We start from the raw sequence: 16,234 nt of genomic DNA on the forward strand, positions 1-16,234 counted from the left end.
GGGCCCAAAAGTAGTCCCAAGGAGCCCATATTGTCTTGAAAAGCTCTATTTTAGCATTTAACGAGGCTGTCATATATTACATCCTACGGACATCTGAGATTCTTTTGTAAATCAAAAAACGGAATCTTTCCCCATTTGGTTTGGCTGTGACCAGCGTGGTAAGCTCCTTCGTCCTTCTCCATGCCAATTTATAAAAAGCATCATAGTATCTCCCACCCTTTAAAAAAACAGGCAAGATAAACCAGTGTTAGCTAGGCTAATTGGGTTACATATATTTGTTGATGGGGGTAGGGCCATGCCCTGCCACCTTCCACCATAGGCAACAAACCTCACCTGCCAAGTAACAAAAACTGCCTACATACATTACAGCAAGTTGTTGGGAACTTTGCTGCATAAAGAAATGCAATGACATCAATCTGTGATCCTTCAGAAATGGCGCGCTCAGCTGTATAGTCACTTGCTGTTTTTCACAGGTAGAACAGGAAAATATCTGAATAATTGCTGATTGTTTCATTCTATTAAGATGTGATTTGATGTCAAAATATGTTGTCTGTAGAGAGAAAAATAGCAATTTCCTAGTTCAAGCTTTACATTTTTTTTTTTTGTCTTAACTTTCTTTACTACTGCATCAGGTGTATCCTGGTGTCTTCCACAGCAAGAGCCCTTATAGCAGCAAGTTTCCACCCTGATGATTCATTTGTCGTGTAAATTACTCCTACGTGATTCCCATTTTCTTCCCACAGTTTCCTCCTATGAAACTAGGGTTCTGGTCAACCTACATCAACGGTATCGTAGGGAGTACAGTGGTAGGTCAGAAGCACACTGTCACTGCCTTTCCTATGCTCTGGAGGTGGGGTTCAGACTTACCGCTACACCCTATCCAACACAGTGACAATCTGCGATGGAGGACTATAATGCCCATCTAGGCGGCTTAGGAGTCAAATGGAAAGCACTGAGTAGGGTATCTACTCATAACGAACGTATAGTCACTTTTCAGTGTCAGGGTGAAGGGTCATTTTAATACCTACTGAAGCCACATGAGTCAGAACAGAAGCCATCTGTGACGGTCCTATCTCTATCTCAGTATAGCTTTGTGAACTTTTGCAATTTAGAGTAAGGTCTTGTTCACAAGTTTGTCTTTTAAACATTCATGCTATTCCCCGGCTTCTCCCCTCTGTCAATCCTTTCACTGGCTCCCCATTACCCAGAGACTCCAGTACAAAAGCCTAACCATGAGATATAAGGCCATCCACAACCTGTGTCCTCCATACATCTGTGACCTCGTCTCCCGGTACTTACCTGCACGCAACCGCCGATCCTCACAAGATCTCCTTCTCTACTCACCTCTTATCTCCTCTTCCCACAATCGCGTACAAGATTTCTCTCGCGTATCACCCCTACTCTGGAACTTTCTACCACAACACATCAGACTCTCGCCTACCATCGAAACCGTCAAAAAGAACCTGAAGACCCACCTCTTCCGGCAAGCCTACAACCTGCAGTAATCACCGATCGACCAAACCACTGCACGACCAGCTCTATCCTCACCTACTGTATCCTCACCCATCCCTTGTAGATTGTGAGCCCTCGCGGGCAGGGTCCTCCCTCCTCCTGTACCAGCTGTGACTTGTATTGTTTAAGATTATTGTACCTGTTTTTATTATGTATACCCCTCCTCACATGTAAAACGCCATGGAATAAATGGTGCTATAATAATAACTAATAATAATACATCACACTGATGCAAAATAACATGTGAAAAGAGCCATCGATTGTAATAGTCCATCTGCCATCCATTTAAAAGACTGAGAAAGAGGACTTGCAAACTACATAAGAAGGGAGGAGACCACCGACGGTAGAAGCTGCTCATATACCATTGTAGTTTTTATAGTTGTGAGCTTTTTTGAAAAGGCAAGGTTTGAGGGTTGCAGAACATTTTGGGGTATCATGTTTCTAGAACATAGATGCATGGGAGAAGTCTTGGAGGTGGTGGGTTGATGAGAAGAGGAAAACAAGGTAGGAGGTCTTGTGACAACCGTGGATCTGGAACTTAGGTTGGAAATATATGGTACAAACATGTTAGCCGTTGTGGACAGTGCTGTCACTGTGTAAGGCGTTTTGCCTCTAAATACACAGGGTAGGTAATAAATGTATTATTGCATCTCCAATGCAGGGATGGAGATAGGTGATTAACATTTTCATTGGAAATCTCTTCAATTGAAGTGATTGGATAATGGGAATCAAAGCAATAATATGATGCTACTGTATATGCAGCATATATTAACCCCTTAGTGACCACCAATACGTCTTTTTACAGACCTGCGATGAGAGACTAGTATCTCCCCATGGGTGAAAATCGTGTAGCTGTAAGCTGTACAATATAGCTGACAACTTGCTGCATCAGCCATGATTCGTGTTGGTACCGGCTATAGTAATTTAACCCCTTAAGGCTTCTTTCACATTTCCATCGGTACGGGGCCGTCACGAAGCGTCGGCACCGTACCGATGGAAGTGTGTGCTTTCACATTTCCGTCAGACTGCAGGGTGAGGGAAGATCGTGAGAGCGATATTTCCTGCTGGGCATGCGCAGTCTGAAACACTGGGTGCGACGTACAGAAAAACATTCCCTTGAACGTTTTTCTAAGATGACGGTCTGCGAAAACCCGACGCAATCGGTGTACGACGGACGGAAGGTGTAGCCATACGTCGCTATCCGTCGACAATACAAGTCTATGGGAAAAAAAACGCATCCTGCTGGAAAATTTGCAGCATACGTTTTTTTCCCAAAACGACGCATTGTGACGGATTCCCAAAAACGGTAATGTGAAAGTAGCCTAAATGCTGCTGTAAATAAAGACAACAGCATCTAGATGGTTTACAGAGTGTGGGGGCCCTCTCTTTAACCCCATTGGCACCCTGAGATCTTGATGTGTGGTCCTGATGTTTGCCATGTCAATTCATTGCCAAATAACAGCCTTAGAGTCTGCCAGCTATAGCGGCCTGTTCAGAAGTTATCAACATTTTGATAAAAATAAATGTCTTCATTCCTGTTATGTCATTTTGCTTTAATTCCTGAAAAAGCATCTGAAGAGTTAATAAACTACCTGACAGCAGGGGTGCTGTTTTTAAAATGGTATCACTTTTGGGGGTTTCCAATGTGTAGGACCCCCCAAACATAATTCCAAACTTAATAGGTCCCTAAAAAAATACATTTTGTAAATTTCATTGAAAAAAATGAAAAATTGCTGCTACATTTTTAAACCTTCTAAAATGCTACCAAAATAAAACATTTTACAAATGGTGCTGATGTAATGCAGACATGAGGGGAATGTTAATGTTTTTGTGTGATATGACTATCTGGATTAAAGGGATAATCATTCAAAGTTTAATAATTGCCAGTTAAAAAAAAAAAAAAAATTGTAAAATTTCTCATTTTTATAAATGCATAAAATATCGACATAAATTTACCATTGTCATGAAGTACAATATGCCACGAAAAAACATTCACAAAATGAATGGGATATGTTAAAGCGGTCCAGAGTTATTACCACATAAAGTGACACTTGTCAGATTTCAAAAAGCTGGCTTGGTCACTAAGGGGTTAAGGGTTACAGCAGATCTGCCTGACTATTTTCTCTTTGGCAGAGATGTAATATTTCTCAGTGCCCATTGAAGTGACTGGTCTGAGTGAGCGAAGCAATTTATTGCCTCTGACTTATGGGGGATTCCTGCTCAGGGCACCCACTCCTCTGACAATCTGCAATTCCAGTGTCATAGATTGTTTAGATACCTGAACCAAACTGTCCAGTCACAATACTAGCTATATGGAATATATAGGTCGTACAAGAAATAAAACAATTTAAAATTTTTTTTCTTTTACATAATAAGGGTCAAACAATTATTATAAAAATTGGTGGGAGCCTAAACTAGTAAATTACTAAAAAAAGCTCCATTACTTTTGATTGTCTTATGTGGGCAGTTTGATAAATCAGATTTACCGGAGCTTATGTAAATGCGCTTTTTTTTTCTTTTATATACACAGCACAGACCGATACAAACTTCGATGGTGGAGAGAACATTAAAGGAGCACTCCCATCAGTTATCATTCCCTTTGATATATTACAATCATCATATTATATATATATATATATATATATATATATATATATATATATATATATATATATATATAGCACTGTACTTACAATTGCTCATTTTGCCTTTCGCCCAGCTAATGTTTCTTATGTTGAAGCAGGAAGTTTTTTGTCCCTGTAAAAATCATTCCTCTCTTTAACTCCTGACCCAGCTGTCCCCTTCACACCCCCCCAGTGACTTTTGCAGTGATCTATGACTCAGAGGGAAAATTGATCTCTTGTTTCTATATAGATCTTAGAAGGATTCAACTTGCCTGTTTATAATGACATGATATCGTAGACCTAATGGAAAAGAGAACTATCTGCTGGGTAGTAAGGTAAAATGAGCAATTGTAAGTACACAGTGCTATATAATATGATGAGTGCTGTCTTTAATAATATTGGTCAGTCTTTCTAACATGTGCATATTGTTGTAAGTATTTCTCTCTCTACCTTGGGAGATGTCGCTAACTGCAATGATCTTTTGGTTTGCATAAATGATTGTCAGCCATGAATAAATGTTTCGTCTGTGTAAACATGCCACAAATTGGCCAACAAATCAGCCAAACATCAGACGTGGATATTTTGATGAATACTAATTTGGTCAATTATTGGCTCATGTATGAGATTGTCCAGTTAAAACAAGTTGTCCTGAGGATAGGCGATAACTTGCTGATTGGTTGGTGTCCCACCATTAGGACCCACACCAATTGGGAGATCCTGGACCTTTTATTCCTTTTACAAAATGTAGGTAGGTTCGTTACCCAACTGCTGATGCGTTCATTCTCTATGGGGTGCCATAAAATGCCTAGTGCAGTGCTTGGCAGCCCCATAGGGAATGAGTAGGACAGAGGCAGAGTACACACTCTGCGGAGAGGTGATAACTTATTTTCACCAGACCATCCCTTTTAAGTATAGAACTTAACTAGTAAGCAGTCATTTACAGCACTGATCCTAATCTCCACAAGATGGCGCATTTGCCTTTTCATCTTTGTGAGCCTCACATGATGGTCTGATATCATGTACAGCACCGTGTGCTGTTTTTTTTTTTAATTTTTTTATAAAATAACTGATAAATAGTTTTCCAATATTGTGATCTACACAAAATAGATCGAATCTTTTACATTAGTGTTCTTCTTAATCTGCTTATATTAGTAGTAATATTAGCTTATCAAGATTATGCTGTTTACCAGTTACAAAAAATATATTCACATTTTATCATGACCTCTTTATTAGTCTATTCATACAATGTTTTGGCTGTATCTTCCGCAAATGTGCCACAACAATACACCTAACTATATGTTGAACAGCTGTACACACCCCAAAAGATCTGACAGATGACAAGTGTGACCTTCGCATACGTTGGGCATAAAATGGCTAATGCTTCAAGCGCTTCATAACCATACCATTAAGTAAAATAGTACTCTCGCTGCTACAATGCTTTTATTCTGGAGCTCTTCCTATAACTGTAGAATGACCTTTTACTCTGGACACTCTCATATAATGGGGCCTGCATGTGTAATCTCAGCCTCCAGACTGATCTTCAGCAATGCAAGATGTAAATATCAGCTAATAGACTGGGGAAGCAGAACTGCTAGCACAGTTTCATCTATTATGTGGACCTCTATCCTTCTACATTGTCACCCTCCATTTTATATTCAGAGTTTCTATTTTCCCGTATGTGTAAATAATCTATTTGTTTACTACAAAAAAGAGGCTGCATGTAAAGTGTCTATAGAAGAGTTTCTCCTAAGAATATTTTAAGAAAGTATTTGATCCTTTTCGAAATAGATTTTTTTGTTTGCATTTTTGGTCTAATTGTGTTTTGTTTTTGTTTTTAAGGCATTACCCAATTGGCTTACTTTTTGATCAGCATGCATCAAACACATCTCTACCTTGGAGCATCACTGTCCACTTCAAGGTATGTTGATAATGCTCTTGTTTAAGGAATGTTTTAATAAAAAGATTCACTGCCATTATGTATGATTATATCATACACCTATATTTCTCTTACCAATTTTGTATGTTCATACACTTAGAGGTTGTCCAGGACTGTAAAATTCTTGACCTGGTTTTAGGGGGTCCTTGTTATGGGGACTTTAACTACCCGGATATTAACTGGGAAGCAGAGAACTGCAAAACCCATAAATGCAACAGGTTTCTGCTAATAATTTTTCTTGGTTATCTTTCACAATTGGTGCAGAATCCAACCAGAGGAGCAGCACGTTTGGACTTAATACTATCTAATGGACCTGACAGAATAACAAATCTGCAGGTCGTCGGGCGTCTAGGAAATAGTGACTACAATATTGTACAGTTTTACTTGTCTTTCGCTAGGGCGAACTTGTCAGGGAGTCACACAAACACTGACCTTTAGGAAGGCAAAGTTTGACCAGCTTAGAGTTGCCCTTAATCTGGTTGACTGGGACAATGTCCTCAGAAATAAGAATACAGATAATAAACGGGAAATGTTTAAGAACATCTTAAATAGGCACTGTAAGCGGTTTATACCTTGTGGGAATAAAAGGACTAGAAATTGTCCCTGCTGAAGAAAAGCAGGCCCAAACCATGATGCTGCCACCACCATGTTTGACAGTGGGATGGCGTGTTCAGGGTTATGAGCTGTGTTGCCTTTACGCCAAACATATCGTTTGGCATTGTTGCCAAAAAGTTCGATTTTGGTTTCATCTGACCAGAGCACCTTCTTCCACATGTTTGGTGTGTCTCCCAGGTGGCTTGTTGCAAGCTTTAAACAACACTTTTTATGGATATCTTTGAGAAATGGCTTTCTTCTTGCCACTCTTCCATAAAGGCCAGATTTGTGCAGTGTACGACTGATTGTTGTCTTATGGACAGACTGTCCCACCTCAGCTGTAGATCTCTGCAGTTCATCCAGAGTTATCATGGGCCTCTTGGCTGCATCTCTGATCAGTCTTCTCCTTGCTTGAGATGAAAATTTAGAGGGACCGCCGGGTCTTGGTAGATTTGCAGTGGTATGATACTCATTGCATTTCAATATGATCGCTTGCACAGTTCTCCTTGGGATGTTTAAAGTTTTGGAAATAATTTTGTATCCAAATCCGGCTTTAAACTTCTCCACAACAGTATCACAGACCTGCCTGTTGTGTTCCTTGGTCTTCATGATGCCCTCTGTGCTTCAAACAGAACCCTGATACTATCATAGAGCAGGTGCATTTATACGGAGACTTGATTTCACACAGGTGGATTACATTTATCATCATTAGGCATTTAGGACAACATTGGATCATTCAGAGAACCACAATGAACTTCTGGAGTGAGTTTGCTGCACTGAAAGTAAAGGGGCCGAATAATATTGCACGCCCCACTTTTCAGTTTTCGAATTTCCACAAAAATTTAAAATAACCAATAAATTTCGTTCAACTTCACAATTGTGTTCCACTTGTTGTTTCTTCACCAAAAATTTACATTTATGATCTTCATGTTTGAAGCATGATATGTGGGAAAAGGTTGAAAAGTTCCAGGGGGCCGAATACTTTCGCAAGGCACTGTATTTATTAACGATCTGGTACAAGGTTTACACAGTAAAATATCGATTTTTTCAGATGATACAAAACTATGTAAAGCAGTCAATACAAGAGAAGATAGTATTGTGCTACAGATGGATCTGGATAAGTTGGAAACTTGGGCGAAAGGTGGCAGATGCGGTTTAACAATGATAAATGTAAGGTTATACACATGGGAAGAAGGAATCCATATCACCATTACACACTGATCGGGAAACCATTGGGTAAATCTGACATGGAGAAGGACTTGGGGATTCTAGTTAATGATAAACTTACCTGAAGCAGCGGCTGCCAAGCCAAACGGGATCATGGGGTGCATTAAAAGAGGTCTGGATACTCATGATGAGAGCATTATACTGCCTCTGTACAAATCCCTGGTTAGACCGCACATGGGGCACTGTGTACAGTTTTGGGCACCAGGGCTCAGGAAGGAACTAGAGCGAGTACAAAAGAGGGCAACAAAATGAATAAAGGGGATGGGGGAACTACAATACCCAGAGAGATTAGAAAAATTAGGATTATTTAGTCTAGAAAAAAGACAATTGAGGGATGATCTAATAACCATATATAAGGGGACAATACAAATATCTCTCCGATTATCTGTTTATACCAAGGAATGTAACGGTCACAAGGGGGCATACTCTGTGTCTGGACAAGAGAAGGTTTTTCCACCAACATAGAAGAGGATTCTTTACTGTTAGGCCAGTGAGAATCTGGAATTCCTTGCTAGAAGAGGTGGTGATGGCGAACTCACTCAGTCGAGGCGTTCGAGAGGCCTGGATGTCTTCCTGGAGCGTAACAATATTGTATCTTATAGTTATTAAGTTCTTTAGAAGGACATAGATCTGGGGATTTATTCTGACTAGTGTTGAGCATTCCGATACCGCAAGTATCGGGTATCGGCCGATACTTGCGGGTATCGGAATTCCGATACCGAGATCCGATACTTTTGTGGTATCGGGTATCGGTATCGAAACAACATTAATGTAAAAATGTGTAAAAGAGAGAATTAAAATAAAAAATATTGCTATACTCACCTCTCCGACGCAGCCTGCACCTTACCGAGGGAAGCGGCAGCGTTCTTTGTTTAAAATTTGCGCTTTTCTTTCCTTTACGTGAAGTCCCGGCTTGTGATTGGTTGCGTCGCAGTCACATGGGCGACGCAACCAATCACAGCAAGCCGTGACGTAATTTCAGGTCCTTAAGGATTTTAAAATTACGTCCCGGCTTTGTGATTGGTTGCGTCGCAGTCACATGGGCGACGCAACCAATCACAGCAAGCCGTGACGTAATTTCAGGCCCTTAAGGATTTTAAAATTACGTCCCGGCTTTGTGATTGGTTGCGTCGCAGTCACATGGGCGACGCAACCAATCACAAGCCGTGACGTCACGGGAGGCTGGACACGCGCGCATTTTAAAATGCGCGCGTGTCCAGCCTCCCGGCTTGTGATTGGTTGACCGCGACGCAACCAATCACAAGCCGGGACGTCACGGGAGGCTGGACAAGCGCGCATTTTAAAATGCGCGCGTGTCCAGCCTCCCGTGACGTCACGGCTTGTGATTGGTTGCGTCGCCCATGTGACTGCGACGCAACCAATCACAAAGCCGGGACTTCACGTAAGGAAAGAAAAGCGCGAATTTTAAGCAAACAACGCTGCCGGTTCCCTCGGAGAGGTGAGTATAGCAATATTTTTTATTTTAATTCTTTCTTTTACACATTAATATGGTTCCCAGGGCCTGAAGGAGAGTTTCCTCTCCTTCAGACCCTGGGAACCATCAGGAATACCGTCCGATACTTGAGTCCCATTGACTTGTATTGGTATCGGGTATCGGTATCGGATTGGATCCGATACTTTGCCGGTATCGGCCGATACTTTCCGATACCGATACTTTCAAGTATCGGACGGTATCGCTCAACACTAATTCTGACAGAATATAGGCTGAACTGGATGGACAAATGTCTTTTTTCGGCCTTGCTAACTGTTACTATTTTAGGATAGGAGTTGCAGAGCACAGCTCTGTCTACGGAATTGTGCCCATGGCCGGGTAATGCATTTTTGCCTTTTATTGATTTGAATAGGCGTTGGATCTTCACTATCCACCTGCAGCCATTTTATAGTTGACTGAACTGTGCTTTGGAGAACTGCAACTTTACAGTTCCTGCCAACAGGAACAGCTGATTAGCGTGGGTGCCAAGTGTTGCATCGCCACCACCATTAACAATTTATCCTAAGGATAGGACATCAATGTTAAAGTGCCAGACAACCACTTTAAGGAATTTTCTATTATGTTATATTTTTTTCTCAGAAGGCAGGTAACTAGTGTTGAGCATTCCGATACCGCAAGTATCGGGTATCGGCCGATATTTGCTGTATCGGAATTCCGATACCGAGTTCCGATATTTTTGTGATATCGGAAATCGGAATCGGAAGTTCCCAGTGGATGGTTCCCAGGGTCTGGAGGAGAGGAGACTCTCCTTCAGGCCCTGGGATCCATATTCATGTAAAAAATAAAGAATAAAAATAAAAAATATGGATCACCTGCCTGCATCATCATCATCTCCTGGATCAGTTCTCCTAATCACAGCTCTTGCTGTCCTGAGCCATGTCCTTGATCAAATGCCCTGTTATCGCTATGTGTAAATATGATTACAGTGTGGACTTAAAAATAAGCCAATGATAGCTGACTGTGTTACAGCAGAACGTGTGCTGAGCTTTATATTTCTACTAATACTGTAGCTGCGCTGCTCACCAGAGCTGTCACTCTTATAGATGTGCCTGCGCTGCCAGAAGCCATGAATTAAGTAGCCTGCATAGCTCTAAACTGTTCAGTAGACAACTTGAGAATACCCCTTTTTTAAAGGGGTTGTTTTGTCATTTGATACTGTTAACTTACCCTTGGGATGAGTCATCAATATCCAAATAGTGATGATCTAGCAACTTCACCAGTCAGCTTTTATTAGTTGTGGTAGGGTCCATGGACCACGGCTTCACTGTACAGATCTGTGTAGATCCACTCCTATGTAAGAGTGAATCTGACTGCCGTCAGGGCTAATAACAGCTGATCACTGGGCGTGCCTTCAGACAGAACCGAAGTAAAGGTCATGAATATAGTATGACCGGAGATGCCTTTTAAAAAGCTACAATTTTCAGTTTGAAAATTGACTTTGCAAAATTGTGGCAAAAACCTGCAAAATAATTTGTCGCTGTGGGCATGCGTTAAGTATCCATTGGCTGAGCTTGGACGCCCTTGTCTTCTACTGCTATACTACTATAAACCCTCTAGGTAATAGCCAAATAACTTTTCAAGCCATTGCTGCACAGACCCACTATAAATCATAAAGGGCTGCAGGTGCCTGTGGTAACCTTGTATAGGTAAATGATAGAAATGTATTGTTGTCTTATTTTAATAATAATGCTTTTAGATGCTTTGTAGTGATTAATAGCGGTCTATAAGAAAAATCTCTAATATTTTGCTGATTGTTGTACTGTGTGCAAATGTTGATTTACATTAAAAAGTCCCTTTAGACTAAGAATCTAAAATGCTGACTAAGAACCTTTTTTGAGTAGGTGATTTCTAAACCATGAGTGTTCAGCTAAAAACAGACCCATGTCTACTTTATTCAGCGTCATCTTTGAATCCGACATGCAGGGCATGACTTAACATGTTTTTATTTTCAGTCTTTGAATAAACTGAACTAACTTTGATAACATCCAAACGGTTTATCAAAACCACTGTACTCTTAGATGCAGGCTGAAATGTAGCCTCCCTTTCAGTACGTGAAGCTGTGGCTCTAGTTCTGAGTCACTTGTTCCACAATGCTGCACGCATAGATCTTCTAGGTTGTATCATTCTTTTTCTGCACTCCAATAACAGTATGTTGTATTTGGCTCTGTATAATGGGCCCAATTTGTTGTTCACATTGGTCTTGATTAGGAGATGTGCAAGATTAAAACACCCCTGATTCATGAAGAGGTACATGCCTCTTCATGAATCGGCAGCGTCAGAGATGAGTGTCGTGACCTTTCCGCAATTCCTACTCCAGTCTCTGCTGCAGTAAGATTTGTAGACACCTGGAAAGATGGATCTAAAATGTCGCTGCCGAACTCCGACCCGCTTCTTCATCAGGAGTTCATGACAAACCTATATAACTTTGTATCACTTTATATAAATTCCAGGCTCTGGGGCGGATGGTGCCTGGAAGATAACTCTGCCTCCAGAGCTTCTTTTAAATATAAGGGGAGTTACCAGTGTCATATATGTTATGGCTGCTCCCTGCTCTCCTTATCTCACTGCAGAGCTGTGTGTAATTATAAAGAGACACATCTGCAGGCTCCTCTCAGCTTCAGCTTCCATCTCACAGGCAGACAGGGCTGCAATATTGATGCAGTACAGCAGAGCCGAGAGAGAAGCACAAAATGTGTTTGGAAGAAGAGAAATGTAATTTCTCCTGTTCTGTGTTAGTTACTTGTCTCACTGGTAACTCCCCTTCATGTAAAATACGGTAATCTCTACCTCCAGAGATTATCTTTCAGGTGCCATCCTCCCTAGAGCCTGGAAGAGGTCATTTATATTAATTGATAAAAGATGATTTCTTAGCAACAACACATCTGATATGAGACACACAGCTAGGACTCTTTTCAGTATTCTATAGCCTGTGTCCCCATATTAACCCCTTTAAGACCTTGGACGTTTAGGTGCATCCGAGATTGCCTCCCCCTGTTTTCTTTTGGCTTAGGCAATGAGCCTGCAACTTATCCTGCACATGTCAGCTGATTTCATCAGCTGACATTTTTGTGCCCCTAACAGCCACGCGTGGAATCGCTATCCACCTGCAAACATGTTAAATGCCGCTGTCAATCTGTGACAAATGTTGCATCACAAACCCTGCTCATCGGCACCTGTCACATGACTGCTGGTCGCGGATGGCTTGGCATGACAACCCGGGGTCTGCAGAAGACCCCTATAGTTGTCATTGATGGATAGCTATGAGCGCCACCCCTAGGCTGACGCTTGTAGCAGATGAGCATTTTAGCTACACATAGCAGGGTTGAATCCTTGCTATATGTAGCACAGACTATCAGAAGATTGCAGAGTCTAATCTCCCATAAAGACTATTGAAGCCAGTAAAAATTTTGGGAAAAAAAGTTTTTAACCCCTTTCTGACATTAGATGTAATAATCTCTCCATGTGCCCTGGGCCTTTGACCAGGGACTGATTATTACGTCATCGCCATCGCCCGCAGGGGGTGTGCGGGCGTTTGCCACCGGATGTCAGTTGATTGACAGCTGAAACCCGGCACTAAGTGCCAGGAGCAATCACACATCACTCAGGGCAGTTTAACCCCTAACACTGACAGCCCCTTTGCCTTTGAATCAGAGATCCCGTGGTGTGACGCACATTCCCTGTTGTTGACATGGTGACCCGATGTCGTCATGATGACATCTGGGTCACCAGAGCTAGGAAACTTGCTGATCATGTACAGTGCATGATCAGCAAGTTTCTCTGTCGGTGCAGAGCTGACAGTTTTTACAGCATGGGGATGCTGCTGCATCCCCATGTTGTAGAAGTGATCAGCCTGCAAAAAATGATAGTCCCTTAGTGGGAAAAAGTATGTGTGTGTGTGGGGGGGGAATTAACTTTTTTTTTTTTTTTTTTTCTTCTTAAATAATTGCAAAAATATTTAAAACTATCCAGATTGTTTTAACTATAGAAACAAAATTAATACTTGTATGAAAAAAAGAAACAAACAAAAGTACACATATTTGATATTGCGGCGTTTGCAGCGACCATACCTATAAAACTGTCCCACTAGTTAACACCTTTAGTCAACACCATAAAAAAGTAAAGCATTGTTTTTTGCCTTATCATCATCCCGCCAAACAAAAACTGGAATAAAACGCAATCAAAAAGACTGATATAAATAAACATGCTGCCGCTGAAAACGTCATCTTCTCCCGCAAAAAACAAGTTGCCATACAGCTCCATTAGCGGAAAAAATAAAAAGTTATAGCTCTCAGAATAAAGTGATGCAAAAATAATTTTTTAAATTTTTTTTCTATAAAATATTTTTTGTGTAAAAGCGCCAAAACATAAAAAAACTATATAAATGACGTATTGCTGTCATCGTACTGACGCGAAGAATAAAACTGCCTCATCAATTTTACCACACATGGAACGGCAAAACCCCCTTCCCCAGCTCAAAAAAACCCTCCAAAAAACCCTGAATTGCTGTTCATTCTGCTTGCCAAAAATAGGAATAGAAAGCGATCAAAAAATGTCATGTGCCCCAAAATGGCACCAATAAAAACATCAACTTGTCCCGCAAAAAAAACAAGCCATCACATGACTCTGTGGGCCAAAACATGGAAAAATTATAGCTCTCAAAATGTGGTGATGCAAAAACTATTTTTTGCAATAAAAAGCGTCTATTATGACAGCAGCTGAATATAAAAACCCGATTTATAAATCTGGTATCGCGGTAATCGCTCCGACCCGAAGAATAAAGTCACCTAATCACTTATACCACACGAGGAATGGCGTAAAAAATAAAACAAATTGTTGACCTGCTGTTGATTTTTTTTTTTTTTTCATTCTGCGCTGAGCACTTGCACTGAGGTTTCTGTGTAAATCTCTAAAATACGTGATTCAGACAGAACATTTGGCAGATAATTCTCTATAATGAGGCAGATGGAGGCACTGTGGACGCGGTCTGACCTGTGATCCGGCGGTGTCCGTCTTTTTTAGGATTGCATAAAAGTTCTGTTGGCCACAGTTTTGTTAACTTCTGAAAAGGATACCACTGAACATAGGCCAGACGAAGTCCAGAGTAACTCTGCTGCCTCACTATAGTGAATGGATCCCTCGGGGGTTTCATCTGAATTACGTCACTCAGAGATTTAGATGAAAATCCCAAAGTAAGTGGTCAGCATAGAGCGCTGGATAAAAGTGATTCCAAACAAAGCTTCAACTCGATCCACAAAAAAGCAAGCCCTTACCGTCATCTGTTAAGGGAAATATAGGGGAATTCCACATTACTGATAGCACAAAGGCTCTGGAAAAGCGAAATGGCTCCTCATCCACCAAAAGAAATTCAGCAAATTCTCCGCTCCCAAATCCAAATGCCCTCTCCCTTCTGAGCCCCACAGTGTACCTAAATCACATATTGCATCCAGGTTTGGTATTTCTGAAGCGAAGAGAGCCCGCCTAGCTTACGGGTGCACGCCTCCAGAAGCACGGGCTGGGCATAACGTACTGGTCACTACAACGGCAGTTTGCAACTTGGCAGTATTCACTACTGCTTGTTTCTGGAAAATACCCATGGAGTCAAAATCAGCACTACACCTGTAGAAATATTCCCAAAGGGGTATCATTTCCAAAATGGGGTAACTTGAGGGGGGATTCAGGTCTTCTAGCAATTAGGGGCTCTGTATATGGAGTCCGCAAACTCTTCTAGGGAAAAGCTGCACTCCAGGAGGCAAATGGTGCTCCATTCCTTCCGAGTCTCTCCGTAAGGCTTAGTACTGTACAGCCACATATGGGATATTGTGACATTCAGTAGAAATTGTAGGACAAATTTTGGTGCCTTTCTTACACACTTCTTGTGTGAAAATGTAAAATCTGGGTCTAAAACTAAATTTGGGTGGTAAAAATGTACCGTATATAGTCGTGTATATGCCGAGATTTTCAGCATATTTTTTGTGCTGAAAACGCCTCCCTTAGCTTATACACGAGTCATTGTCCCAGGGGGTCGGCGAGGGAGGGGGAGTGACAGGAGTCGGTGGCTGTCACATCATACTCACCCACTCCTCACGCAATTGCGGCAAGTCCTCCCTGCATCACTGTGTTGTCCCGGCAGCTTCTTCCTGTATTCAGCAGTCACGTGGTACCGCTCATTAAAGTAATGAATATGGACGCGTCTCCACTGCCATAGGCGTGGGGCGCATATTCATATTCATTATTCATTACTTTTACCACGTGACCGCTGAACACAGGAAGAAGCTGCTGGTCCTGGGACAACAGAGAGATGCCTAGACTGGGGAAGCTGAGCGGAGCCATGCATACAACAAGGGGAGGACGGAGGAGCCATGCATACAACGGGGGGAGGACGGAGAAGCCATGCACACAACAGGGTGAGGACGGAGGAGCCATGCACACAACAGGAGGTGCCATGCACACAACAGGGGGAGCCACACATTCCAGGACAGGGATGAGGCGACAATGCCTACCCGGCTTATACTAGAGTCAATAAGCTTCCCAATTTTCCGTGGTAATATTAGGTGCCTCGGCTTGTACTCGGATCGGCTTATACCCGAGTATATACGGTAGTTATTTTTTCTTCACTGCCCAATGGCATAACATTTTGTGATACTCCCATGGTGGCATAATGATCACTGCACCCCTAGATAAATTAATTGAGAAGTGTAGTTTGTAAAATGGGGTCACTTATGGGGGGTTCTCCTGTTCTGGCACCTCATGGGCTCTCCCAGTGGGTTATGGCACCTGCAAACCGTAACAGTAAAATTTGGCACTCCTTGCCTTCTGAGATTTGCACTG

The 16,234-nt window shown here is 41.7% G+C and overlaps 1 protein-coding gene across 3 annotated transcripts in view; it reads left to right on the forward strand.

Moving 5' to 3' along the window:
- Window positions 1-16,234, forward strand: part of ATG5 (autophagy related 5) — a 294,450-nt gene that overhangs the window by 13,972 nt on the left and 264,244 nt on the right. For all 3 annotated transcript variants that reach the window (XM_077289635.1, XM_077289634.1, XM_077289636.1), the window contains exon 4: window positions 5,976-6,054. In XM_077289635.1, the coding sequence (XP_077145750.1) occupies window positions 5,976-6,054 (79 nt within the window). The remainder of the gene's footprint in view (window positions 1-5,975; window positions 6,055-16,234) is intronic.

This window comes from Ranitomeya variabilis, chromosome 2 (assembly GCF_051348905.1).
Source record: "Ranitomeya variabilis isolate aRanVar5 chromosome 2, aRanVar5.hap1, whole genome shotgun sequence".
Classification (NCBI taxonomy): Eukaryota; Metazoa; Chordata; class Amphibia; order Anura; family Dendrobatidae; genus Ranitomeya; species Ranitomeya variabilis.